The sequence below is a fragment of the Trachypithecus francoisi genome, unplaced genomic scaffold (assembly GCF_009764315.1).
Source record: "Trachypithecus francoisi isolate TF-2019V2 unplaced genomic scaffold, Tfra_2.0 Lachesis_group12, whole genome shotgun sequence".
Taxonomy (NCBI): domain Eukaryota; kingdom Metazoa; phylum Chordata; class Mammalia; order Primates; family Cercopithecidae; genus Trachypithecus; species Trachypithecus francoisi.
Genome location: NW_022681457.1, coordinates 771,784 through 798,630, shown reverse-complemented (window position 1 = coordinate 798,630; position 26,847 = coordinate 771,784). Strand labels below are relative to the sequence as shown.

At 53.6% G+C, this 26,847-nt stretch overlaps 2 protein-coding genes across 7 annotated transcripts in view; one reads left to right on the top strand and one right to left on the bottom strand.

Moving 5' to 3' along the window:
• The window catches only part of CD3EAP (CD3e molecule associated protein), a 3,438-nt gene extending 2,973 nt beyond the window's left edge, over positions 1-465 (bottom strand). Inside the window, exon 1 of one of the 3 annotated variants that reach the window (XM_033223676.1) lies at positions 86-465. In XM_033223676.1, coding sequence (XP_033079567.1) covers positions 86-107 — 22 coding nt within the window. In that variant the 5' untranslated portion in view covers positions 108-465. Of the gene's footprint in view, positions 1-64 lie in introns of all 3 variants that reach the window. The other 2 variants (XM_033223675.1, XM_033223677.1) reach the window with 2 other exon arrangements.
• PPP1R13L (protein phosphatase 1 regulatory subunit 13 like) lies at positions 442-26,847 on the top strand. Of its 4 annotated transcripts, none has more exons than XM_033223672.1 (14): positions 481-511; positions 1,733-1,816; positions 8,292-8,367; positions 8,483-8,625; positions 9,832-10,345; positions 10,447-10,545; positions 10,624-10,715; positions 10,983-11,433; positions 13,865-14,325; positions 19,312-19,443; positions 19,535-19,668; positions 19,764-19,930; positions 22,832-23,031; positions 26,262-26,847. In XM_033223672.1, exons 3-14 carry the CDS (start codon positions 8,313-8,315, stop codon positions 26,298-26,300), a joined length of 2,487 nt encoding a protein of 828 aa, XP_033079563.1. In that variant the 5' UTR covers positions 481-511; positions 1,733-1,816; positions 8,292-8,312; the 3' UTR covers positions 26,301-26,847. The 4 variants fall into 4 exon arrangements, with proteins under 4 accessions (XP_033079564.1, XP_033079563.1, XP_033079562.1 ...); XM_033223671.1 differs by lacking the exon at positions 481-511 and adding an exon at positions 752-1,118; XM_033223673.1 differs by lacking the exon at positions 1,733-1,816 and having other exon boundaries at positions 442-511.

Sequence of the window (26,847 nt, the reverse complement as noted above, 5' to 3'; positions counted from 1 at the left end):
CCTCCTTTTCGGCCCGAACCTTCCCGGGCGCCCCTTTCTCCTCCCACCAACGCACCCTCCGCACCCCGTCAACACGCACGCTCACCGCCGGCCTGGGGCTCCTCCATCCCGGGACCCACACCACAGGCGACCCAGTAGCCCGGGCTGCTCACACCCAGTTGCAGACCACGTGGATCCAAAGGGGTACGGCCTCATCCGGGAGCGCCCAACTGGTGCGGGAGCGCGGGGGTAGGTATCGCTCGACTCCCATTCTGCAGGAAGAACTGGGGGAAATTTCCACGTGTGCAGATCAGAAAACCGAGGAAGAAGTCTTTTTCGGATAAATGTATTCCCGAAAGCCGCTGATTCGTTTTGTGCTGGAGTCAGAGGCCCGTCGGGTCCCGATGGGTCGCCCCCATCGTCTGTCCAATATGGTTTGTTGCAACGCCTCCTTAAAGGGGCAGCCACACTGCGCTTCCTAAGTCTTAAAGAGACAGGACGGTCGATTGGTCTGAAATTCTTAAAGAGATAGGTAAGAATCCTAGTTAGCAGGGCTGTGCTTTCTGTGTTAAATGCCTTACGGGGAGGTCCAGATGCCTCGGAAGTTCAGAACTTGACTGGGAGAAGCGGGAAAATGGAGAAATAGGGGCAATCCGTCCGGAGGGCTTCAGTGAAGTTCCAGCCAGGGGGCGGGGCTTCTGAACTCCGGGGGAGCGGGAAACATAGGGGGAGGAGCTTGTGGTTCTTGAGGGAGGAGCCTCGGACCCAGGAGCGTGACACGCGTGGAGTGGTGCTGAGCACGGTGTAGCGCTTGTGGATCAAATGGGACTTGTAGATGCCCTCGGGGGTTTAGTCTCATGCATGGGAAGCCTCGATGACTTTCAGGAAGGGACCTGATCGGCGACTCCTCCCTGCCCCAGGGCGCGTGTAAACAGCCGCACGTGGACGCAGATTTGGGGGACGCACCCACGTCCCTTCCCACTGGGGCCGCCCCGCGTTGGGCGGCGGTTGGAGCCGCGGGAAGGTGGCTAGACAGGGTGACCCGACTGCATTCCTGGCCGGTGTGTCAGCGCCACTTCCCGCCCCCTCTGCCAAGATTTAGGATCCTACTCCAGAATTGGGGCACCACTTCTATCCAGGTGGGAGAGGCTTTCCAGAGCGGAGGGAGGGTCAAGGGAAAGGGGAAATATTTCCCCTCCCCGGGATCTCCAGACGGTTCCCTTCGCGTGGGCGAGAGAGACTCCGGGGTGCTGCCCCTGCGGGCTCCAGGACTACAATTCCCAGAGGACCCGAGGAAAAGAGTCGCTCGAGGTCGGTCGCGGAGGCTGCTGGGGGTTGTAGTCCAAACTAAGATTTTTGAACTCTTGCTAGGACATCCTTTAAAGATCCAATCCGCACTTTTTGTCGACGGGGAGATTCGGGCTCAGAGAGACCCGGGGGGATACTGATCAGGAAAAGGGAAACTGCGCCTGAAGGGGTGGAGCAAGGGCTCAGGAGTCAGTCACCCCCAGCCACAGCGAGGCAGGCCTCTCGGCTCTACTGTATCTCCCTGGCCAGGTCGCTCTCGGCTTCTGGGCCTCGCCCTTCCTGTCTGTGAAATGGACTCTGGGTGAATCCAAATGGTATCATCTCGGGCTACGTCCTATCCCTCCCGGACTACAAGTCCCAAGGTGCTCGAGACGACCTCGGCTCCCCCTCCCCTCCGGGACCCGCCTCTCTCCAGCCCAAGTCACGTCGTCTAACCTGTTCCCAGCTCCTGCCCCGCCCCGTTCTCCGCTCCCCGAAGCCGAAGCCCGAGCCGGAGGAAGCCCCCTGGTGCCAGGATCTGCCCAGATCCGTGAGTTTCACCCTCCTGGGGACCAGAGGCCCTGAAAGAGCCCAACACCCGCGTTCCTGGGAGGATTGGGAGGGGACTTGGACGCCAGGTCCCAGGGCGGAATTTGGGGCGCGCCGACACCTGGATACTTAGAAGGAAACTCTGATACCTATTTTACTGGAGGGAAGGAAAGCGGGTTCCGATGCCTGAATTCTTGGAATGGAGGGATTCGACCCCTTCATCCCGGGGAGACGTTGGACCTGGAATTCCTGAGTCTCTCGAACTGGGAGGGCTCTAGGAAGCCGAGTCTTTGGGTAGTATAGGGATTCGAATCCCCGAGTGTTGGTGAGAAATGAGAGGCTCAAACTGGTGGGGCTCAGGGTGGAATGGGTGACCCCCCCTGCCACCCTCAAGCTACTGTCTCCACCGATCTTCTAGGTCTCTGAGCAGAATTAAGGGTGGGGCAGGGATAGTGGAGCCTGGGTTCCTGAAGTGGAGCATGACAGGTACCCGGAGTCCCTCCAGAGGCTGTGTCCCGGCTCTCCCCCGACTTTTCGACTCGGGGATGGTGGCGGGGGAGGAGAGAAAACACCGAGGCAGATCGCCAACCTCCTCTGTGCCGCTGAGCGAACCCAACATGTCATTAACCTGGGCGTCAGACCTGCCTAACCAGAGAAGGGACATCCGCCCTAGGGCACCCCCTGGCGGAGGTGGGCTCCCCTATTGCTTTATGGGGTGGGAAACAGCTGGGTTTATACAGGTAGTTCTAGAACCCAGGGCAGAATTCCGGAAAGCGGCTGTTGGATTCTGGGAGGTTTGCGTAGCCGAGCATTTAACCATTACACGGAGAGGAAGGGGTAAACTGAGGCTTGGAGCTCACACAGGCAGCAGTTTGTGGGGTCAGGATTCTGCCTCCTCCTTCTGCAGCTCTCTGGGGGACGGGATTCTCTCCGCCCCAGCCAGATTTTCTGACTAACCTTCTGCCTCAGGGCTCCTTGCCCTGACCCTGAGGTGAGAAATGTCACCTCCACGCCCATCTGTCTGACCTGAGGTATTGTGGGAGATAAGGGAGGGACAGAGGCTAATTCTGGAGGTGTCTGTCTGTCCTTGAGGCGGGGGGGGGGGGGGCGGGGGGGGGGGGGGGGGGGGGGGGGGGGAGGGCAGGACCAGGCACCTCCCTCTGTCTGTCTCCCCCTTCTCTCCACCCCCATGCGTCCTAAGAGGGGGGATTAAAAACAGAATGGGGGAGGCGGGCATCTGATGAGATGGGTGTTTCCCAATGTCTGGGCTTGAAGGACATTTGATGATAGCCTGAAATGAAATTAAAAATAATAGCCGTGGCTGCCAAGACAGGGCTCTGGTGTGCCAAGCCCAGAGCTGGTAGGTAGGTAGGAAAGCTCTCATTGTCTAGAGGAGTCTTGGGTGGCAGAGGGGTTTCCCTTTGAATAAGGTTTGCTGACCCCAAGGAAGGACTCCTCATTACAAATGGAGAAACGGAGGCTGGAGGGTGGATATTGCTTACACCCTGGGCTTTTGCCAGCTTCTGTCTGGAATCTCCCAGGGCTCTCCCAGCCCCCTATCCCTAAGTGACTGAGAGTGATCACTGGCCAGACTAAGGAATGTACAGGTGGAATTGAGGACTCTGAGAGGCAAGGGCTCAGGAAGTTGAGACGCTGGGTGTCAAAACTCAGGGCTTGTATGATCTCAGAAAGAGTTGAAAGGACCCTTTTAGGGGGAAAAAAATTACATTGAGTCTTGACCCCTCACTCTGTTGCCAGACCGTGTGTTATAATAGACAGCCAAAGACATCTGGTAATTATGAATCCTGTATGTGTGAACTTTATTTCGCGCACTGCATTGTTTTAATCATGGCTTATAAATGTCACTCAATCCTCATACCCCTTTGAGGTGACGGTATTAATTCCTCCCACGGTCCACACGAGGAAACAGGCACAGAGAAGCTAAATAACAAGCCCCAGTAGAGGCTTAGAGCAGGAAAGGCCCTAGCCCATTCCACAGACATCGACAAAGGAGGAACCCGAGTCTCAGAGACAGTGGAGCCTCTCCCAGATTCAGTGTGACCCGACAGGGATGTAGGAGTCCAGCCTGGCTGTTCCCAGCTCAGTCTGGCTCTCTGACCCGGTTCCTACTGAAGATGACTCCTCCAGGAAGTCCACAGGATCCTTAGCCCTAAAGAACCTGGCTGGGGTGCAGAGGAGGCCAGGGAAGGAGAGCCAGGGGTGGAGCGGAGAGAGGAGCCCAGGGGAGAGTACCTGCGGCTGGACGGGAGCCCGCGGGAGAGCTAGGAGCTAGAGCTGGAGGGGAGCCCAGGGGAGAGGACTGGGAGGCGGAGGTCAGGGGCAGAGGCCTGGGAACAGATACACGGCCCGCGCCACCCCCGCGCCCCGCCCTTGTATCCCGCCCGGCCCCGCTCCCTCGCCGCGGGATGTACAGCACCTGCCCGGACCCGCTGCGCATTCCCCCGGCCTGAGCTCAGGCGCAGTCGCCCTCCTGGCGGGGGTCGGGGCGTGACCGCCCCCTGGTGGCTCCGACGTCCCCATCGCCTGTCCCAGCCACAGCCCCACACCCAGGGTTGGCATTTCTTTAGACCCAGAGGATGTCAGCATGGAATCTGAGAATCTTGGAAATTTGGGGATCATGGCGCCGTGGCTCACGACTGTAATCCCAATGCTTTGGGAGATCGAGCCGGGGAGGATCCCATGAGGCTAGGAGTTCGAGACCAGCCTAAGCGCAGGCGCAAGAGAGACAAGTCTCTACGGAAAAACAAAGAAAAAAAGAGTAACTTACTGCGGGAATGCTGGCATTGGAGGCTGCACAGACTTGCTCATTTATCTATTTTAACAGACAGTTAACAAAGTATTGTTTGTGTATCTCTGAAATTCTAAATGCCTGAGTTTTGATTCCTGTAGTCTCTTCTTCCTAAGGTCTGAATTCTCAGAGCCCTGAATTCTTCCTGCACCTTCTGACCAGGTGGATTCTTACAATAGTCCTATGAGGTGAACTGTTATTTATCCCCATTTTACAGATTAGGAAACTGAGGTACTCTGGTCAGGGTTGGACGGTGGTGCTGCCAGATTTGATTATTTGATTCTTTAAAAAAAAAATTTTTAAGAAATGGGGTCTCACTATGTTGGCCAGGTTGGTCTTGAACTCCTGGCCTCAAGCAGTCCTCCCACCTTGGCCTCCCACAGTGCAAGCATTACAGGTGGAAGCTACCATGCCCGGCCCTCAGATTTGAATTCTTGAAGTCTGACTTCTTACTCGTGCTTTTACCAGCCCCACTATACCATCCATCTAGACTTCCAGGGCAGTGCAATCCTGGGTTAGGTAGAATGTGGTACAGAAAGACTCAGAATTCTGCGTTAGACAAATTGGAGAATTCTAGAATGTTCCAAACATAGAATCTTGGACTCAGAGCTTTCCAACAATAGGCTCTTTAGCTGAGGGGTTTAGGCTCTGTAGAACTTTAGTTACAGTCGGGCTGGGTGTGGTGGTTCACGCCTGTAATCCCAGCACTTTGGTAGGCCGAGGAGAGTGGATCACGAGGTCAGGAGATCGAGACCATCCTGGCTAACATGGTGAAACCCCGTCTCTACTAAAAATACAAAAAATTAGCCCGGCGAGGTGGTGGTCTCCTGTAGTCCCAGCTACTGGGGAGGCTGAGGCAGGAGAATGATGTGAACCCGGAAGGCGGAGCTTGCAGTGAGCCGAGGTCGTGCCACTGCATTCCAGGCTGGGCGACAGAGCAAGACTCTGTCTCAAAAGAACTTTAGTTACAGTCCTAAGGTTCTTACAGTTTCAGAGTCTAGGGCTCATAGAGATTAAAGGGGCCTTTCAGAATAGCTGGTTTGGCCAGGTGTGGTGGCTCATGCCTGTAATCTCAGCACTTTGGGAGGCTGAGGCGGGAGGATTGCTTGAGCCCAGGGGTTCAAAACCAGCCTGAGCAACAAAGTGAGACCCCTGTCTCTACAAAATTTTTTTAAAAAATTGGCTAGCTGGCCGGGCGCGGTGGCTCAAGCCTGTAATCCCAGCACTTTGGGAGGCCGAGGCGGGCGGATCACGAGGTCAGGAGATCGAGACCATCTTGGCTAACATGGTGAAACCCCGTCTCTACTAAAAATACAAAAAATTAGCCGGGCGTGGTGGCGGGTGCCTGTAGTCCCAGCTACTCGGAGGCTGAGGCGGGAGAATGGCATGAGCCCGGGAGGCGGAGCTTGCAGTGAGCCGAGATCGCGCCACTGCACTCCAGCCTGGGCGACACAGCCAGACTCCGTCTCAAAAAAAAAAAAAAAAAAATTGGCTAGCTGTGGTAGCGTGAGCCTGTACCTATAGTCTCAGCTACTTAGAAGGCTGAAGTGGGAGGACCACTTGAGCTGGGAGGTCGAGAGGCTGCAGTGAGTCACAGTTGCAGCCTGGGTGACAGAGTGAGACCCTGTCTCAAAAAAAAAAAAGAAGTGATTTGCCTCCTTTCACTGTTGGGGAGACTGAGGCCCAGTGAGTGGAGAGGACTCAGTGCCCACATTTACACACTCCCTGTTCATCCAAATGAGCCGCCAGCTTGAACAGGTTCTGTTCCTTCGACTTTCCAGACAGAGGCAGGTATCAGCATGACCCAGCCTGCCCTGCTGCCTGTACCGCCAGAGCTAAGCGGTGGATGCAGCAGGGTGGTTGCAGAGCTGGTGGGCGTGGTGGCTAGCATGGGGATAGAGAAGGTGCTGGCCTGACCGGTTCCTGGTGGCCTAGCTCCCTCCCACTGGGCCAGTGACCACAGCTACCCCTCCGCCCCTGGCCACCTCCCTGTTCCTCTTGCTATAACAATGGGTCAGTGAGAGCCAGATCTCCCACTGGATGGGGACCCTAAGGAAAGGAAGCTGAGCAGTCGCTTCCCTCTGGGACCCGTCTAATCTGGTGGAGATGACCCAGAATAAGTTAGATCCGGGTGTGAAACCTGTAACTACCAACTTCTTGCAGGGTGACCTTGAACGTATGTTTCTGAGCCATGCTTTCTTGCCTGCTAGGGTGGTTTTGACTATTGAATGAAGCTTTGAGTGCACGTCATTTCTTACCACTCCAGAAGGGAGTGGCCTCTCAATAATAATAATAATAATAATTTTTTAATAGAGCCTCGCTCTGTCACCCAGGCTGGAGTGCAGTGGCACAATCTATACTCACTGCAACCTGTGCCTCCCAGGTTCAAGTGAGTCTTGTGCCTCAGCCTCCTGAGTAACTGGGATTACAGGCACATGCCACCATGCCCAGCTAACTTTTGTATTTTTGGTAGAGACGGGGTTTCACCATATTGGCCAGGCTGGTCTCAAACTCCTGGCCTCAAGCGATCCATCCACCTCATCCTCCCAAAGTGCTGGGGTTACAGGCACGAGCCACTGAGCCTGGCTGGTTATTGTTGTGTATTTTTTTTTAATCCTTCCTTCCTTCCTTCCTTCCTTCCTTCCTTCCTTCCTTCCTTCCTTTCTCTCTCTCTCTCTCTCTCTCTGTCTCTTTCTTTCTTTCTTTTCTTTTCTTTCTAGACGGAGTCTCGCACTGTCGCCAAGGCTCTGTGCAAGCTCCGCCTCCCTGGTTCACGCCATTCTCCTGCCTCAGCCTCCCGACTAGCTAGGACTACAGGCTTGGGTCACCACGCCCGGCTACTTTTTTGTCTTTTTAGTAGAGACTGGGTTTCACTGTGTTAGCCAGGATGGTCTCGATCTCCTGACCTCGTGATCTGTCCACCTGGGCCTCCCAAAGTACTGGGATTACAGGCATGAGCCACCGCGCCCGGCGGTTGTTGTTTTTACTACATTTACTACATTATATCCCAAGCAGTAGGCATGGGTTCTAGTACACAGCAGACAGCAGTATTATTATTAAAACAAAAAACAAAAAGCAAACAAACAAACAAAAAAAACAGGATCTAGCACAGTGCTGGTCCCTCGTAAACATTCAGTAATTCATAGTTATTTCATCCTGTTTACCGGCACATTGTAGGCGATCAATAGATAATTGTTCAAAGAGTGATTCAGGTCTTCTTAGGACTGAGATAAAGAGATAGATGGACACCGCCGGGCGCGGTGACTCACTCCTATAATCCCAGAACTACAAAAATTAGCCGGGCGTAATGGCACGCGCTTGTAGTCCCAGCTAGGCAGGAGAATCGCTTGAACCTGGGAGGTGGAGGTTGCAGTGAGCCGAGATCGCGTCATTGCCCGGGTGACAGAGCGAGAGTCCGTCTTAAAAAAAAGAAGAGAGAAAGTGAATTATCCGGAGCCTTTAGACTGGGTTTGGACTTCTCCGTGGCGCATGGACTTGGCTTTGGAGGAGTTGGCATTTCCCAGCTGGGGAGGTTGAAAGGGTAAAGGGCTTCCAGGGGAAGGAACTGAGTTAAGGCGTTGTCCCGCTCCTGACGGCCCCTGGATCCCTGAGGGCGGAGTCTAGAGGGGCGGGGTCTTAGCCGGCTCCCTCCCTCCCCACCATGCAGGCGCCCGCTCCGGCCGGCACCATGGACAGCGAGGCATTCCAGAGCGCGCGGGACTTTCTGGACATGAACTTTCAGTGTGAGCTGGAGTGGGAGGGGGGCTGGCGGGGCGGGGTCCTCGGCAGCGGGCGGGGGTTGCTGAGGCCGGCCCCTGCCAGGAGGCCTGGTCCTTACCTCCACTCCTGCCTCCCCAGCGCTGGCCATGAAACACATGGATCTGAAGCAGATGGAGCTGGACACGGCGGCGGCCAAGGTGGATGAACTGACCAAGCAGCTGGAGTCGCTGTGGTCAGACTCTCCCGCGCCTCCTGGCCCGCAAGCCGGACCCCCTTCTAGGGTAAGCCTGGTTCCCGCCTTGACCTCCAAAGCCAGCTTCTCTCCAGACCCCAGACCAGAGGCCTGGATTTCAGGCAAGATTGCCCCATATAGTTACGCAGGTTGTGGGCTCTTCAAGGGAACTTGAAAAAAGGGGACCAGGCCAGGTGCGATGGCTCAGGCCTGGAATCCCAACACTTTGGAAGGCCGAGGCGAGAGAATTGCTTGAGCCTAAGAGTTCGAGACCAGCCTCGCCTCTACAAATAATTTTTTTTTTTTTTGAGACGGAGTCTCGCTCTGTCGCCCAGGCTGGAGTGCAGTGGCCGGATCTCAGCTCACTGCAAGCTCCGCCTCCTGGGTTCACGCCATTCTCCTGCCTCAGCCTCCGGAGTAGCTGGGACTACAGGCGCCCGCCACCACGGCAGGCTAGTTTTTTGTATTTTTTTAGTAGAGACGGGGTTTCACTGTGTTAGCCAGGATGGTCTCGATCTCCTGACCTCGTGATCCGCCCGTCTCGGCCTCCCAAAGTGCTGGGATTACAGGCTTGAGCCACCGCGCCCGGCCTACAAATAATTTTTTAAAAATCTGGCCGGGCACGGTGGCTCACGCCTGTAATCTCAGCACTTTGGGAGGCAGGCGGATCACTTGAGGTCAGGAGTTCAAGACCAACCTGGCTAACATGGCGAAACCCTGTATCTACTAAAAATACAAAAGTTAACCTGGTGTGGTGGTGCATGCCTGTAATCCCAGCTACTCAGGAGGCTGAGGTGGGAGGATCACACTAAGTCAGGGAGGTCGAGGCTGCAGTGAGCCAAGGAAAGAAAAAAAGAGGGGGGGGAGGAAGGAAGGAAGGAAGGGAAAGAAAAAGAAAGAAAGAGAAAAAGGAAGAAAGAAAGAAAAAAGGAAGGAAGGAAGGAAGGAAGGAAAGAAGGAAGGAAGGAAGGAAAAAGAAAGAAAGAAAGAAACCAGTGGAGGTGGACATGTAACGGGACCATCGGAAGGAAACAGACGTTTACCTAAGCGGCATAAAGGCGACATAGCGTAATGGGCTAGCCACGGCTGTCTCCCCACCACTCCTCACCTGAGCTCTCTGTGCCTGAATTTCCATCGTCGGTCGGCCTCCTCTGGGTTGACCTCCAGTGATCCCTCTTGACACCCCCTCACACACACCAACCCTTCCACTAATGTCTTCTTTGATCCATCCCTCAATGTTCTGGCCTCCCCACAGCCGCCCCGGTACAGCTCCAGCTCGATCCCTGAGCCCTTTGGCAGCCGAGGGTCCCCCCGGAAGGCGGCCGCCGATGGCGCAGACACCCCGTTCGGACGATCAGAGAGTGCCCCAACCCTGCACCCCTACAGCCCGCTGTCCCCCAAGGGCCGGCCGTCGTCACCACGCACCCCGCTCTACCTGCAGCCGGACGCCTATGGCAGCTTGGACCGCGCGCCCTCGCCCCGACCCCGCGCCTTCGATGGCTCAGGCAGCTCCCTTGGCCGTGCGCCCTCCCCGAGGCCCGGGCCAGGCCCGCTCCGCCAGCAGGGTCCTCCCACGCCTTTCGACTTCCTGGGCCGCGCAGGCTCCCCCCGCGGCAGCCCCCTGGCGGAGGGGCCCCAGGCCTTCTTCCCAGAGCGCGGGCCTTCACCGCGCCCCCCTGCCACCGCCTACGACGCGCCAGCGTCCGCCTTCGGGAGCTCCCTGCTAGGCTCGGGCGGTAGCGCCTTCGCCCCGCCTCTGCGCGCACAAGGTGAACCCGGGGGCCCGACTTCGACCTGGGGTCGAAGCGGGAGGAGGGATCCGGGGCTCGCCACCCCTCCCATCTCATCCTCACTGGAAACTTCTCCCCAGACGACCTGACACTGCGCCGGCGGCCCCCGAAAGCCTGGAACGAGTCTGACCTGGACGTGGCGTACGAGAAGAAGCCTTCGCAGACAGCGAGCTATGAACGTGAGTGGTGGAGGCCCGGTGAGTGGAGGACCTAGAGGAGAGGCAGCCCCCCAGACCCTGACGATTCTCGCCCCATAGGCCTGGATGTCTTCGCCCGGCCCGCCTCGCCGAGCCTGCAGTTATTGCCTTGGAGGGAGAGCAGCCTGGATGGACTGGGGGCCACCGGCAAGGTGAGGAGGCGACGCCTGGGGAGGAGAGGCTGGGGAAGGTCGAGGAGGAGCCGGGTCGGGGAGCGGGGTCACGGCCAGTCTGTCTCTGGTGGCTGCGATCTGGGTCACGGCGCCCTCTCCCACGCTCTCCCTTCACTGAGCCGGGTTTCTGCCCCTTCCTCACCCTTTCTTCTCCCTCATTCCCAGGGCTTCCCTCACCTCCTCTCCCTCCCTCCCCTCCACCTTCCCTCTCTCAACCGATCCCCTTCTCCCTTCCCTCTTCCCCAGGACAACCTCACCAGCGCCACCCTGCCGCGCAATTACAAGGTCTCTCCTCTGGCCAGCGACCGGCGTTCCGACACGGGCAGCTACCGCCGCTCGCTGGGCTCCGCGGGGCCGTCAGGCACTTTGCCTCGCAGCTGGCAGCCCGTCAGCCGCATCCCCATGCCCCCCTCCAGTCCCCAGCCCCGCGGGGCCCCGCGCCAGCGTCCCATTCCCCTCAGCATGATCTTCAAGCTGCAGAATGCCTTCTGGGAGCACGGAGCCAGCCGCGCCATGCTCCCTGGGTCCCCCCTCTTCACCAGAGCACCCCTGCCTAAGCTGCCTCCCCAGCCCCAGCCACAACCACAGCCCCAGCCACAACCACAGCCCCAGCTGCCCCCACAGCCCCAGCCACAACCCCAACCCCCTACCCCAGCCCCCCAGCCTCCCCAACAGACATGGCCCCCTGTGAACGAAGGTGAGTCAGCAATGAGGGCCCTAGAGGACTGGGTAAAGGGAGAACAAATTGGCAGAGGGACCAGACCAGCCCTGGGGAGGCGGGGAGATCACAGCCAAATGCCCCTTTACAAGCACTGTCCCTGCAGAGAGCTAGGCCAGGTGAGCTTGGGAATTTGGGTAGGAGTCAGGGACAGTGCAAAGTAAGTGTGGACCCTGAAGCCACACTGCCCTGTTCTACACTGTGTGACCTTGGGCAAGTCACTTGACCTCTCTGGGCCTCAATTTTCTTAAGTGTAAAAGGCAAATAATGGGCCGGGCGCAGTGTCTCACGCCTGTAATCCCAGCACTTAGGGAGGCCAAGGCGGGTGGATCACAAAGTCAGAAGTTTGAGACCAGCCTGGCCAATATGATGAAACCCCGTCTCTACTAAAAATACAAAAATTATCTGGGTGTGGTTGCAGGTGCCTGTAGTCCCAGCTACTCAGGAGGCTGAGGCAGTAGAATCACTTGGGAGGTGGACATTGCAGTGAACTGAGATTGCATCACTGCACTCCAGCCTGGGTGACAGAGCGAGACTGTCTCAAAAAAAAAAGGCAAATAGTGATAGAATCTATCTTATTGACATATGTTATTAAATTCATATAAAGTCCTTAAAACAGCACCTGATGGGCCAGGTGCTGTTGCTCACACCTGTAATCCCAACACTTTGGGAGGCCGAAGTGGGCAGATCACTTGAGGTCAGGAGTTCGAGATTAGCCTGGCCAACATGACGAAATCCCATCTCTATCAAAAACACAAAAGAAGGCCGGGCGTGGTGGCTCCCGCCTGTAATCCCAGCACTTTGGGAGGCTGAGGCGGGCGGATCACAAGGTCAGGAGATCGAGACCATCCTGGCTAACACGGTGAAACCCCATCTCTACTAAAAAATACAAAAAAAAAAAAAAAAGCCTGGGCGCAGTGGCTCACACCTGTAATCCTAGCACTTTGGGAGGCCGAGGCGGGTGGATCACAAGATCAGGAGATCAAGACCATCCTGGCTAACACTGCTGACTTGCTGTGTGACTGAGGAGAAATTACTTGTCTGAACCTCTGTTTCCCATCTGTGAAGAGAGATTAATAGTATCTACCCTATAGAATTGTGATGGGGATTCAATGAAATAATGTGTATGTGTGTGTGGTTTTTTTTTTTTTTTTTTGAGATGGCATTTCACTCTTGTTGCCCAGGCTGGAGTGCAATGGCGAGATTTCAGCTCACTGCAACCTCCACCTCCCAGGTTCAAGTGATTCTCCTGCCTCAGCTTCCCAAGTAGCTGGTATTACAGGCATGCACCACCACACCCAACTAATTTTTTGTATTTTTAGTAGCGACGAGGTTTTGCCATGTTGGCCAGGCTGGACTTGAATCCCTGACCTCAGGTGATCCACCCACCTCGGCCTCCTAAAGTGCTGGGATTACAGGCTTGAGCTACCACGCCCAGACATGTGTGTGTGTGTGTTTGTGTATTATTTATATATATATACATACTATATATAAATATATATACATTATATACATAATGTTGTGTGTGTGTGTATGTGTGTGTGTATAGAGAGAGAGAGAGATGGAATCTCACTCTGTCACCCAGGTTGGAGTGGAGTGGTGCAATCTCAGCTCACTGCAATCTCCGCCTCCTGGGTTCAAGTGATTCCTGTGCCTCAGCCTCCCGAGTAGCTGGAATTACAGGCATGTGCCACCACGCCCAGCAAATTTTCTTTTTCTTTTTCTTTTTTTTATTTGTATTTTTAGTAGAGACGGGGTTTCACCATGTTGGCCAGGCTGGTCTCAAACTCCTGACCTCAAGAGATCTGTCTGCCTCGGCCTCCCAAAGTTCTGGGATTACGGGCATGAGCCACTCCACTCAGCCAATAATGCATATTTTTATTTCCACTTGCTTTACTGCCAGAGTGAGTAAGACAGAGAAGAAATCATTAAACACCAGGATTCTACTTCCTGCTGGAGTTTTCTGCCTGAAATGTTAGGAGAGGAAGTTCTTAGGATCTCAGAAAGTCACATCTATCATGGTTGGTAGTAGTGGATTCTAGAGTCAGCCAGAACTGAGTTCAAGTCCCAACTGCATGGCTTTGGGCAACTGACTTCTCCTCTCTGAGGTCCAGATTCCCTTTCAGTAATAAAGGGAGATGGCAGTCTGTCTACCTCACAAGGCAGTGGTGAGATTACAGTAAGGTAGGCATGTAAAGCGCCAGGCATATAGTAACTGCTCAATAAATGGGAGGCATCATAATTGTATATTATTCACAGCCCAAAGAAAGTGTAGCCCAGAGAGGGCAAGGAACTTCCCTGAGGTCACACAGAAAATCATGTGCTGGTTGTATGTCCTGGAAGTTGTGGAGAGGGAGTCTTGGCTGTCTCCTGGGGACGTGTCCTCTGATGGGGCTCTTGTTCCGGCTAGGACCCCCCAAACCCCCCACCGAGCTGGACCCTGAGCCGGAGATAGAGGGGCTGCTGACCCCAGTGCTGGAGGCTGGCGATGTGGATGAAGGCACTGTAGCAAGGCCTCTCAGCCCCACGAGGCTGCAGCCAGCACTGCCACCGGAGGCACAGTCGGTGCCCGAGCTGGAGGAGGTGGCACGGGTGCTGGCAGAAATTCCCCGGCCCCTCAAACGCAGGGGCTCCATGGAGCAGGCCCCTGCCGTGGCCCTGCCCCCTACCCACAAGAAACAGTACCAGCAGATCATCAGCCGCCTCTTCCATCGCCATGGGGCGCCAGGGCCCGTGGGGCTGGAGCCAGAGCTGTCCACCATCACTGAGGGATCTGAGGCCAGGGCAGGGCCTCCTGCTCCTGCCCCACCAGCTCCCATTCCACCCCCGGCCCCGTCCCAGAGCAGCCCACCAGAGCAGCCGCAGAGCATGGTAAGTAATACAGGAGGAAACTGGGGTATGTTTGCTACGTGGATCCAAGGGCTGTAGCAAAGAGCCCCCCAAATACAGTGGCTTAGATGAGATCGAAGTTTTCTCCTCTTTTGAGTAAAAGTCCAGGAGTTTGCAGCTCAGGACTGTAGGCAGCTCACTCAGGCTCCATCTACCTGGGGCTCTGCCATCCATTGGGGGGTGAGCCTGCCCTCATGGTCCTAGATGGCTGTCACCAAGTCTGCCCTCCAGCCAGGAAGAGAGAAGAAGAGAAAGTGTGCTTTCCCCTTTCAGGCAGAACCTGGGAGTTCACACATCACTCCGCCCGCTCCCACTGGCCAGGAGCCCCATTGCAATGGGATGCTGGCAAATGTAGTCTTTAGGCATAGCTGTGTGTGAGCATATGGAGGGCCATCTGGGAGTTGTGGCTACATGGAGATGTACTCTGCTCCTTCTCTCCAATAACCTGTGCCTGTGCCCTGCCCTGGGCATGCCTTCAGCAATCTCGAGTCTTACACCTGGACATGATTGAGTCTTGGCACAACAGTGAGTTCATTATGGGACTGAGAAGTCTTGCCTGAATCAAAGCAGTCACCCTCTCTTCTCTCCCTCTTTGTCTCTGTGTCTCTTGTGTTTGCTCTGCTCTCTCCTCTATTTTTTTTTTTTTTTTTTCAGGCAGAGTCTTGCTCCATCACTCGGGCTGGAGTGCAGTGGCTTGATCTCGGCTCACTGCAACCTCCACCTCCCAGGTTCAAGCCATCCTCCCGCCTTAGCTTCCCAAGTAACTGGGATTATAAGCCTGTGCTACCACGCCTGGCTAATTTTTGTATTTTTAGTAGAGATGAGGTTTCACCGTGTTGGCCACCCTGGTCTCAAACTCCTGACCTCAAGTGATCTGCCTGTCTCAGCCTTCCAAAGTGCTGGGATTAGAGACATGAGCCACTGTGCCTGGCTTGGCTCTCTAGTGAGTCTCAGCGGGTGCAGTGGCTCATGCCTGTAATCCCAGCACTTTGGGAGGCTAAGGTGGGCAGATCATGAGGTCAGAGGTTCGAGTCCAGCCTGACCAACATGGTGAAACCCCATCTCTAGTAAAAAAAAATACAAAAATTAGCCAGGAGTGGTGACGCTGTCCCATAATCCCAGCTACTCAGGAGGCTGAGGCAGGAGAATCGCTTAAACCCAGAGGCGGAGGTTGTAGTGAGCTGAGATCGCGCCACTGCACTCCAGCCTGGGTGACACAGCAAGACTCCATCTCTAAATAAATAAATAAACAAAAAGTGAGTCTTGGCTGAGTGCGGGACTCCACCTCCTGGGTTAAAGCGATTCTCCTGCGTCAGTCTCCTAAGTAGCTGGGATTACAGGCATATGCCACCACGCCCGGCTATTTTTTGTATTTTTGGTAGAGATGGGGTTTCACCGTGTTGGCTTGAACTCCTGACCTCAAGTGATCTGCCTGCCCTGGCTTCCCAAAGTGCTGGGATTTCAGGCATGAGCCACCACACCCAGCCAAGATGAAATACATTAACGTAGTGCTTAGTATAATACCTGGCACATAACTGTTAACTGCTCTTACTGTTGTCACCATTGGACCAGGGGATGGTCTCCTGCTGATCTTGGTCCCTGCATCTTGACTGGGAAGAGAGTTTAAGCCACATGGAACAGACCTGAATAATCCGTGTGGGTAAACAGAGGGAAAAGATAACTTCTCAGAGAAGTAGGGGTCAGGTGGACACCCCAAAATGCCTATTCCCAGGCCCTCCTGAGAGGAAAGGCAAGGAACCTTGAGGCTGAGGATTTTGAAATCAAGAGGGGAAGAATGACAGCATGTTGAAATGGTTGAGCATCCCGTTGTAGAATCACAAAGTCCTGGCCACAGAGAAACTTAAAAAGTCATAGAATGTAAGAATCAAACGCTAGTGTCACCATCTTAGAATAGTAACATTTTAGAGCCCTACAGCATTTAAAGGATTGGACAGGATCTTAGAATTATAAAGTTAGGCCAGGCACGGTGGCTCATGCCTGTAATCCCAGCACTTCAGGAGGCCAAGGCGAGTGGATCACTTGAGGTCAGGAGTTCAAGACCAGCCTGGCCAACATGGTGAAATCCTGTCTCTACCAAAAATACAAAAATTAGCTGGGCCTGGTGGTGCATGCCTGTAATCCCAGCTACTCGGGAGGCTCAGGCAGGAGAATTGCTTGAACCTAGGAGGCAGAGACTGTAGTGAGCCGAGATCACGCCACTGCACTCCAGCCTGGGCAACAGAGAGAAACTCTGTCTCAAAATAAAATGAAAGGAACCTTTTCTCTTAAAAAAAAAAAAAAAAGTTAGTATCGTGGACTGATTATTACCGATTCTTGAAGTCACCAAATCTGACAGTTAAAGATGCTCATATTTTGAATTATAAAATCACAAATTCATGCACTGATATGTTGTAATAGAGGGTTATTACTATTATTATTGAGACAGAGTCTCACTCTGTTGCCCAGGCTGGAGTGCAGTGGCAAGATCATGGCTCACTGCGGCCTCCACCTACTGGACTCAATCAATCCTCATGCCTCAGCCTCCCCCGTGGCTGGGACTACAGGCATGCACCACCACTCCCGGATAATGTTTAACATTTTTTGTAGAGACAGTTCTCACTATGTTGTCCAGGCTGGTCTCAAACCAGGCATGAGCCACTGTGCCCAGCTGAGATTTATATTTTAAATTAACACTTTCCACTATAAAGAAATACACCAACACCATAGAGAGCTTGGGCAAAATAAATAAAAATAGAAGAAGGAGGACAAAATCACACCACTCACAGAGAACCATCATTAACATTTTGAATATTTCCTTCTAGTGTTTTTTTTTTTTTTTGAGATGGAGTCTCACTCTGTCTCCCAGGCTGGAGTGCAGTAGCGCCATCTCAGCTCACTATAACTCTGCCTCCTGGGTTCAAGTGATTCTCGTGCCACGGCCTCCTGAATAGCTGGGATTACAGGCGTGTACCACCATGCCCAGATAATTTTTGTATTTTTAGTAGAGACGGGGTTTCACCATGTTGGCTGGGCTGGTCTTGAACTCCTGCCTGACCTCAGGTGATCTACTCTCCTCAGCCTCCCAAAGTGCTGGGATTACACACATGAGCCACCACACCCAGGCATTTCCTTCTAGTCTTTTAAAATGAAATTCTAGGCCAGGCATGGTGGCTCACACCTGTAATCCCAGCACCTTGGGAGGCCGAAGTGGGTGGATCATGAGGTCAGGAGATCAAGACCGTCCTGGTTAACACGATGAAACCCCGTCTCTACTAAAAATACAAAATAGCCAGGTGTGGTGGCGGGCACCTATAGTCCCAGCTACTTGGGAGGCTGAGGCAGGAGAATGGCATGAACCTGGGAGGCGGAGCTTGCTGTGAACCAAGATTGCGCCACTGCACTCCAGCCTGGGCGACAGAGTGAGACTCTATCTCCAAAAAAATAAAAATAAAATTCTAATGGAAGAATATTAAAGTTCTCAATCATAGAATCTTGGGATTGCAAAGTCCTGGCCCCTCAGCAATTTGAAATAGCACAACCTAGCATTTCTGCAATCACAACATATTGGAAAACTTGAAATAACTGAGCATCTGGGAATTTTGGTTTCCATGGCTGTTGGGATCTCTGAATTCCAGAATCTTAAAATCACTGACAGCAAAGACCAGAATCACAAATGCCACAGACTCACACACTTGGAATAAATAAATGCATTGTTTTTCTTTTGAGACTGGGTCTAACTGTGTTGCCCAGGCTAGAGTGCAGTGGCATGATCATGACTCACTGCAGCCTCCATCTCTACCATTCAAACAATCCTCCTGCCTCAGCCTCCCAAGTAGCTGGGACCACGGGTGTGCACTCGCCCAGCCCAGAATAAAGGAATCTTATAGGAAGAAAATTAAAAATAAGAAAGCACATGAGGCCGGGCGCAGTGGCTCAGACCTGTAATCCTAGCACTTTTGGGCCGGGTGCGGTGGCTCAAGCCTGTAATCCCAGCACTTTGGGAGGCCGAGGCGGGCAGATCACGAGGTCAGGAGATCGAGACCACCCTGGCTAACACGGTGAAACCCCGTCTCTACTAAAAAAAAAATACAAAAACTAGCTGGGCGAGGTGGCGGGTGCCTGTAGTCCCAGCTACTCGGGAGGCTGAGGCAGGAGAATGGCGTAAACCCGGGAGGCGGAGCTTGCAGTGAGCTGAGATCCGGCCACTGCACTCCAGTCCGGGAGACAGAGCGAGACTCCGCCTCAAAAAAAAAAAAAAAAAAAATCCCAGCACTTTTGAGTGGATCACCTGAAGTCAGGAGTTCCAGACCAGCCTGGACTACATGGCGAAACCCTGTGTCTACTAAAAATATGAAAATTAGCCGGGCGTGGTGGCCCATGCCTGTAATGCCAGCTGCTCAGGAGGCTGAGGCAGGAGAATTGCTTGAACCTGGGGGGCGGAGGTTGCAGTGAGCTGAGATCACACCACTGCACTGCACTCCAGCCTGGGGACAGTGCAAGACTCCGTATCAAAAAAAAAAAAAAAAGAAAAGAAAAAGAAAGCACAAAGAATAATAAAATACTCAAATTCCAAACATCTGGAATGAACACACCTGGTAAGATTTTGTCATGTGTGCCTCATTGCATTCATTAACAAAAGAAATGTGAGACTGTGTGTGAATTGAATAACTGGCTTCCACAATCATTGTTTTGAAATGATAGAATTACTTTGCCACCAATTCCATGGCCCCCAGCTTTCTCTCACGTTTCAAGGCCCAAGATTCTCAAATCTCGGGATTCCCTGTCTATGGCAGGGAACTGGAGGCTCTAGGAGGTGATGGAAGGCACCCCAGCACCCCACCCCGAGGGAATCCCAGTCCTACCCCTGTCTAGATGGGTGCCACAGGTCCCTGGACCTGTTTCCTACTCTGGGTCGTGGATATACTAACAATCCCTCCAAGTCACTAACCTCTGCGCCCTGTCCCCCAGGAGATGCGCTCCGTGCTGCGGAAGGCGGGCTCCCCGCGCAAGGCTCGCCGCGCGCGCCTCAACCCTCTGGTGCTCCTCCTGGACGCGGCGCTGACCGGAGAGCTGGAGGTGGTGCAGCAGGCGGTGAAGGAGGTGAGCGCTGCTGAGCGGGAGGTGGGCACGGCGGGGGCGGCGCTGATGCCAACCGCGGGACTGAGCCTTTCCTCTCCCCCGGTGCACTCAGATGAACGACCCGAGCCAGCCCAACGAGGAGGGCATCACTGCCCTGCACAACGCCATCTGCGGCGCCAATTACTCCATCGTGGACTTCCTCATCACCGCGGGCGCCAATGTCAACTCCCCCGACAGCCACGGCTGGTGAGCCCCGACCCGCGCGGTGGGCTGGGTCCCCTGTGGGCGGACGCGCAGCCTCTCATGCATCGCTCCCCGCAACCCCCCACCCCCACGCCTAGGACACCCTTGCACTGCGCGGCGTCGTGCAACGACACAGTCATCTGCATGGCGCTGGTGCAGCATGGCGCTGCAATCTTCGCCACCACGCTCAGCGACGGCGCCACTGCCTTCGAGAAGTGCGACCCTTACCGCGAGGGTTATGCTGACTGCGCCACCTACCTGGCAGGTGCGAGGCAGGGCTGCTGGCGCCTGGGTACCGGCGGGTGCGCAGGAGCGGGGAGGGGCGCAACTACCCCCTATTAGGGAGAGGAGGGTGTGTGGGCTGCACCAACCACTTGGCAGGATTGCGGAGGAGGAGGAGGAGGGATGGACCGCCTGCGGGGGTGGGCGACTGTGCCCTCCTAAGGGAAAAGGGGACTTGGAGGCTGTGCTATGCGAGCGAGCTGGACACCTTTGGGGAGGAGAATGGCTGTGAAGATTGGTCTGTTCACCTTTCCCGTCTTCAGGGGTGAGGAGCTGAACATTTCAACCCTGCCATCCACCTGGCATAGGGCTGTGGGCAGGTGGGCTCTGCCACTTGTGGGAGAGGCATTGCCACACTCCTGGCAGGTGAGCAGGCTGCAGCTGCCGGAAAGGGGCTTGTAGGAAGACACAAGGCTATACCCGATATCTCCAGGGGGCAGGCTGCATCACCTAGTTCCCCGACGGGTGGGGCGAAGTAGGCTGTGCCACGGGAATTGTGCACAGGGTCATTTCACACCTGGAGGAGCCAGTTGTGTCTCGGTGTGGGTGAGGAACTTAATGGAGAGTTGGAGTGAGGCAGGTCCTAGGACTTATGGGTGAGACAGAGGATTCTATATTTGAAAGTTGAGCCTGGTCGGGCTACAGGACATTGTAGAGACCCCCTGTCTCTACAAAATATTTATTTATTAATTATTATTATTATTTTTGAGACTGAGTCTCACTCTGTCGCCCAGGCTGGAGTGCAGTAGCTCAATCTCGGCTCACTGCAACCTCCACCTCCTGGATTCAAGCAATTCTTCTGCCTCAGCCTCTCGAGTAGCTGGGACTACAGGTACTCACCACCATGCCCAACTCATTTTTTGTATTTTTAGTACAGATGGGGTTTCGCCACGTTGCCCAGGCTGGTCCCGAAATCTTGAGCTCAGGCAATCTGCCTGCCTTCGCCTCCCAAAGTGCTAAGATTCAGGTGTGAGTCACCACACCTGACTTCTACAAAATATTTTATTTTTATTTTTATTTATTTATTTATTGAGACAGAGTCTTGCTCTATCACCCAAGCTAGAGTGCAATGGCACCATAGCTCACTGCAGCCTCTGCCTCCTGGGTGAAAGCAATTCTCCTGCCTCAGGCTCCTCGGTAACTGGGATTACAGGCACTTGCCACCACATCCCGCTAACTTTTTTGCATTTTCATTTGTTTTGTATTTGTAGTAGAGATGGGGTTTTGCCGTGTTGGCAGGTTGGTCTCGAACCCCTGACCTCAGGTGATCTGCCCGCCTTGGGCTCCCAAAGTGCTGTGATTATAGATGTGAGCCACTGTGCCCGGCCTACAAAATATTTACTAATAATATAAAGAATCAGGAGGAGGCAGAGGCAGGAGGATTTCTTGAATCTGGAAGTTCGAGGCTGCAGTGAGTTTGATTTCACCACTGCACTACTGCAGCCTGGGTGGCAGAGTGAGACCTTGTCTCAAAATAAAAAAAATAAAAAAAATAAAAAAAGAAATAAAAGAAAAAGAAAAAAGAAAGAAAGAAAAGAAAGCCAGGCGCGGTGACTCATGCCTGTAATCCTAGCACTTTGGGAGGCTTGAGACAGGCGGATTGACTGAGCTCAGGATTTCCAAACCAGCCTGGGCAACAGGGTGAAACCCCATCTCTACTAAAAATATTTAAAAAATTAGCCGGGTGTGGCAGCGTGCACCTGTAGTCCCAGCTACTTGGGAGGCTGAGGCCGGAGAATCGCTGGAACCCGGAGGTGGAGGTTGCAGTGAGCCAAAATCGCCCGACTGCACTCCAGCCTGGGCGACAGAGCTATACTCCGTCTCCAAAAAGAAAAGAAAACAAAGAAAGAGGCAGTCCATGAGCCAATTTAAAGGACCCTATCATTCAAGGAAGGTGTGAATCTTCCTTAGAGACTGTGCCATTTAAGCTAAGTGCCAGGGTAGGGCAAAAGACTGGACCACTAGGGTTGACACGGGGATTCAGCAATGTACAAGAAGGAAATGGAGGGCGGGGCCAGGTGGCTCACGCCTGTAATCCCAACATTTTGGGAGGCCGAGGCAGGTGGATCACTTGAGGTCAGGAGTTTGATACCAGCCTGACTAACATGGTGAAACTCCGTCTCTACTAAAGATACAAAAATTGGCCGGGCGCGGTGGCTGACGCCTGTAATCCCAGCACTTTGGGAGGCCGAGACGGGCGGATCATGGGGTCAGGAGATCGAGACCATCCTGGCTAACACGGTGAAACCCCGTCTCTACTAAAAATACAAAAACTAGCCGGGCGTGTGGTGGGCGCCTGTAATCCCAGCTGCTTGGGAGGCTGAGGCAAGAGAATGGCGTGAACCCAGGAGGCAGAGCTTTCAGTGAGCTGAGATCGCGCCACTGCACTCCAGCCTGGGCAACAGAGCAAGACTCCGTCTCAAAAAAAAAAAAAAAAAGATACAAAAATTGGCCAGGCGTGGTGGTGCACGCCTGTAATCCCAGCTACTTGGAAGGCTGAGGCGGGAGAATCGCTCGAACTCGGGAGGTGGAGGTTGCAATGAGGCCACACCATTGCACTCCTGCTGGGTGACAAGAGCGAAAGTTCCATCTCAAAAAAAAAGAAAAAAGAAAAAAAACAAAAAGGAAATGGGAGGCTCTGACCCTGCCTCAGGAATGGGTGGCCCATGGCATGCCTCCCCCAGTTTCCTCGAATGCTCAAAGACGGCCAGTCCCGGCATCTGACTCCAGCTCCTGTTCCCATCCACAGCCGTGGGCACACACAAGATTTCAGGTGGTTGCTGCAACAGGCGCCAAACTCCAGGGCCTCTCCTGGTCCCCACGTGGTCCCTGTTCTTGGACCCCCTGGGCCAGGTTCTCACCTTCCCTCCGTGGCATGTTTCAGACGTTGAGCAGAGTATGGGGCTGATGAACAGCGGGGCGGTGTACGCTCTCTGGGACTACAGCGCCGAGTTCGGGGACGAGCTGTCCTTCCGCGAGGGCGAGTCGGTCACCGTGCTGCGGAGGGACGGGCCAGAGGAGACCGACTGGTGGTGGGCCGCGCTGCACGGCCAGGAGGGCTACGTGCCGCGGAACTACTTCGGGGTAAGCCCAGGGGGGATGTCATGGGGACGTCCCGACGGTTGGGGAAAAGGGGGATCCCACAGGAAAAAGAAGAGGTGACAGGGACAAACTGTTACATTGGGCGAAGGAGGTCAGAAAAGCTCATTATTGTTCATGGAGAGGAGAGGAAGAGTCCATTCTATTTGATAGTAATGTCGGGGGTAAGGGTCCCTTATAGTTAGGGCAGTAGACGAGGAAGAGCCCTTTATTTTATTTTTAAATTTCTATTATTTCTTTATTTATTTTTAAATTTTGTTTATTTATTTCTGAGATGGAGTCTCGCTCTGTCGCCCAGGCTGGAGTGCAGTGGCGCCATCTCTGCTCACGGTAACCTCCACCTCCTGGGCTCAACCAGTTCTCCTGCCTGGGATTACAGGCGCGCACCACCACCACACCAGGCTACTTTTTGTATTTTTAGTAGATACAGGGTTTCACCATGTTGGCCAGGCTGGTTTTGATCTCCTGACTTCAGATGATCCGCCCGCCTCGGTCTCCCAAAGTGCTGGGATTACAGGCATGAGCCACCGTGCCCAGTCAATTTTTTTTTTTTTTTTTTCTTGAGATGGAGTCTTGCTCTGTCGCCCAGGCTGGAGTGCAATGGCTGATCTCGGCTCACTGCAAGCTCCGCCTCCTGGGTTCACGCCATTCTCCTCCTCCAGCCTCCCAAGTAGCTGGGACTACAGACGCCCACCACCACACCTGGCTAATTTTTTGTATTTTTAGTAGAGACGGGGTATCACCATGTTAGCTGGGATGGTCTCGATCTCCTGACCTTGTGATCCACCCACCTCTGCCTCCCAAAGTGCTGGGATTACAAGGCTTGAGTCATCGTGCCCGGCCAGCCAATTTTTATTTATTTATTTGAGATGGAGTCTTGCTTTGTCACCCAGACTGGAGTGCAGTGATAAGATGTGGGCTCACTGCAACCTCTGCCTCCAGGGCTCAAGTGATTCTCCTTCCTTGGCCTCGACAGTAGCTGGGATGACAGGCGCGTGCCACCAAATACGGCTAATTTTTTTTTTTTTTTTGTATTTTTAGTAGACAGGATTTTGGCATGTTGGCCAGGTTGGTCTCGAACTCCTGACCTCAGGTGACCTGTCCGCCTCAGACTCCCAAAGTCCTGGGATTGCAGGCATGATCCACCGCATCTGGCTGGAAGAGCCCTTTATAGAGCTATCAGGATGTAGGGTGCTGGCCAGTGCTGCCTTACTGGTTATTTGATTGGTTTATGCTTAATCCAATGTTTTTATTATCATCCCTGATTGTATTGATGGAGAGGTTAAAGAATAATCCATTTTAGCCGAGGGAAGTGACGAAGAAGAATCTCATTTGAATGATGGTGGGTTGAGTTAAAGAACTGTAGATTAAGGCTGGGAGAGGGCAAAAGACTGGACCTCTAGGGCTGACATGGGGATTCAGCAATGTACGAGAAGGAAATGGAGGGCTGGGCCAGGTGGCTCACACCTGTAATCCCAGCACTTTGGGAGGCCGAGGCAGGCAGATCTCCTGAGGTCAGGAGTTTGAGACCAGCCTGACCAACATGGTGAAACTCCATCTCTACTAAAAATACCAAAAAAAAAAAAAAAAAAAAAAATTAGCTGGGTGTGGTGGTGGGCACCTGTAATCCCAACTAATCAGGAGGCTGATGCAGTGAGCCCTGATGGTGCCACTGCAGTCCAGCCTGGGTGACAGAGTGAAATTGTGTCTTAAAATACATATAATTATATGTATTTATACAAATTTTATAAAAATATTTTTATAAAAATATATATTATATATAAATATATATTTATATATATAACAGGTGGAGAGGAAGCTTTTATTACACTGTACTGGGCAGAATGAGGAAAAATCCATTAACAAAATTATAGTATAATTGAGGAAAATTGTCTATTAGGATTAGGGGAGAAGACAAGGAAGATTTCGTTACATTCCTGAGAGGGGAGATTTAATTATTTGTGTGTGTGTGTTTTGTTTTTTGAGACACAACCTGGGCCCTGTCACCCAGGCTGGAGTGCAGTGGCGTGATCTCGGCTCACTGCGACCTCCACCTCCCGGATTCAAGTGATTCTCCTGCCTCAGCCTCCCGAGTAGCTAGGATTACAGGCATGCACCACCACGCCCAGCTAATTTTTTGTATTTTTAGTAGAGACGGGGTTTCTCCGTGTTGCCCAGGCTTGTCTTGAACTCCTGAGCTCAGGTCATCCACCCACTTCAGCTTCCCAAAGTGCTGGGATTACAGGCGTGAGCCACCGCGCCCGGCCCTGAGAGGGGAGTTTTTTTGTTTTTGTTTTTTGAGACACAACCTGGCCCTGTCACCCAGGCTGGAGTGCAGTGGCGTGATCTCGGCTCACTGCGACCTCCACCTCCCGGATTCAAGTGATTCTCCTGCCTCAGCCTCCCGAGTAGCTAGGATTACAGGCATGCACCACCACGCCCAGCTAATTTTTTGTATTTTTAGTAGAGACGGGGTTTCTCCGTGTTGCCCAGGCTTGTCTTGAACTCCTGAGCTCAGGTCATCCACCCACTTCAGCTTCCCAAAGTGCTGGGATTACAGGCGTGAGCCACCGCGCCCGGCCCTGAGAGGGGAGTTTTTTTGTTTTTGTTTTTGTTTTTGTTTTTTTTTTTGAGACAAGAGTCTCGCTCTGTCGCCCAGGCTGGAGTGCAGTGGCCGGATCTTAGCTCACTGCAAGTTCCACCTCCCAGGTTTACGCCATTCTCCTGCCTCAGCCTCCCTAGTAGCTGGGACTACAGGCGCCCACCACCTCGCCTGGCTAGTTTTTTTGTGTTTTTTTAGTAGAGACGGGGTTTCACTGTGTTAGCCAGGATGGTCTCGATTTCCTGACCTCGTGATCCGCCCGTCTCGGCCTCCCAAAGTGCTGGGATTACAGGCTTGAGCTACCGCTCCTGGCCGAGACTTTTTTAAATATGGAAGTGGGACCCAAAAAGACAGCCAAGGTGTTAGAGAGAGGTGGGCTTCTCCTTGTGGCAGTTAGGAGAGACTGGAAATACTCCATTTTATCAATGGAGGCTCTGATTGGAAGCTTCCCTCTGGTTCTTGGAGGTGACACAGAACTTGGATTCTGGAGCAGTTTAGGAGGTGCTGAGAGGTTCCCTTAGGAAGGGGTGGGAGGATGGAGACAGGCAGCGGATTTGCGTGTGGGATGAGGAGGTGGCAGCTCCTGATGTCTGAAGATCCTGTGTCTCCCCAGCTCTTCCCCAGGGTGAAGCCTCAAAGGAGTAAAGTCTAGCAGGATAGAAGGAGGTTTCTGAGGCCGACAGAAACAAGCAATCCGCCTTCCCTGCAGACCACCCGGTGTTTTGCTGCCTTTATCTGCACCCCTCACCCTGCTGGTGGTGGTCCTCGCCACCGGTTCTCTGTTCTCCCGGACGTTCAGGGGAGAAGGAGGACCCCAGCCTTAAATTTAGGAATCTGCCTTAGCCTTGGGAGGTCCGGGAGGGGCTGGAAATCACTGGGGAGAGGAAACCACTTCCTTTTGCCAAATCAGATCCCGTCCAAAGTGCCTCCCATGCCTACTGCCACCATCACATCCCCCAGCAAGCCACCCACCTGCCCAGCAGATCCTGGGATGGGCGACCACACCACTGGATATTTCCGGAGGTCACCACTGACTCCATCTCTCCCAGCAGTCTTGGGGTCTGGGTGGGAAACATTGGTCTCTACCAGGATCCCTGCCCCTCCTCTCCCCAATTAAGTGCCTTCACACAGCACTGGTTTAATGTTTATAAACAAAATAGGGAAACTTTACTTATAAATAAAAGTAGTCTGCACAGAAA

Coding starts and splice junctions, on each gene's coding strand:
- PPP1R13L (XM_033223673.1), top strand. CDS start 8,313: ATGGACAGCGAGGCATTCCAGAGCGCGCGGGACTTTCTGGACATGAAC. Junction 10,546..10,623: donor GCAGACAGCGAGCTATGAAC/GTGAGTGGTGGA, acceptor CTCGCCCCATAG/GCCTGGATGTCTTCGCCCGG. Junction 23,032..26,261: donor TGCCGCGGAACTACTTCGGG/GTAAGCCCAGGG, acceptor GTGTCTCCCCAG/CTCTTCCCCAGGGTGAAGCC.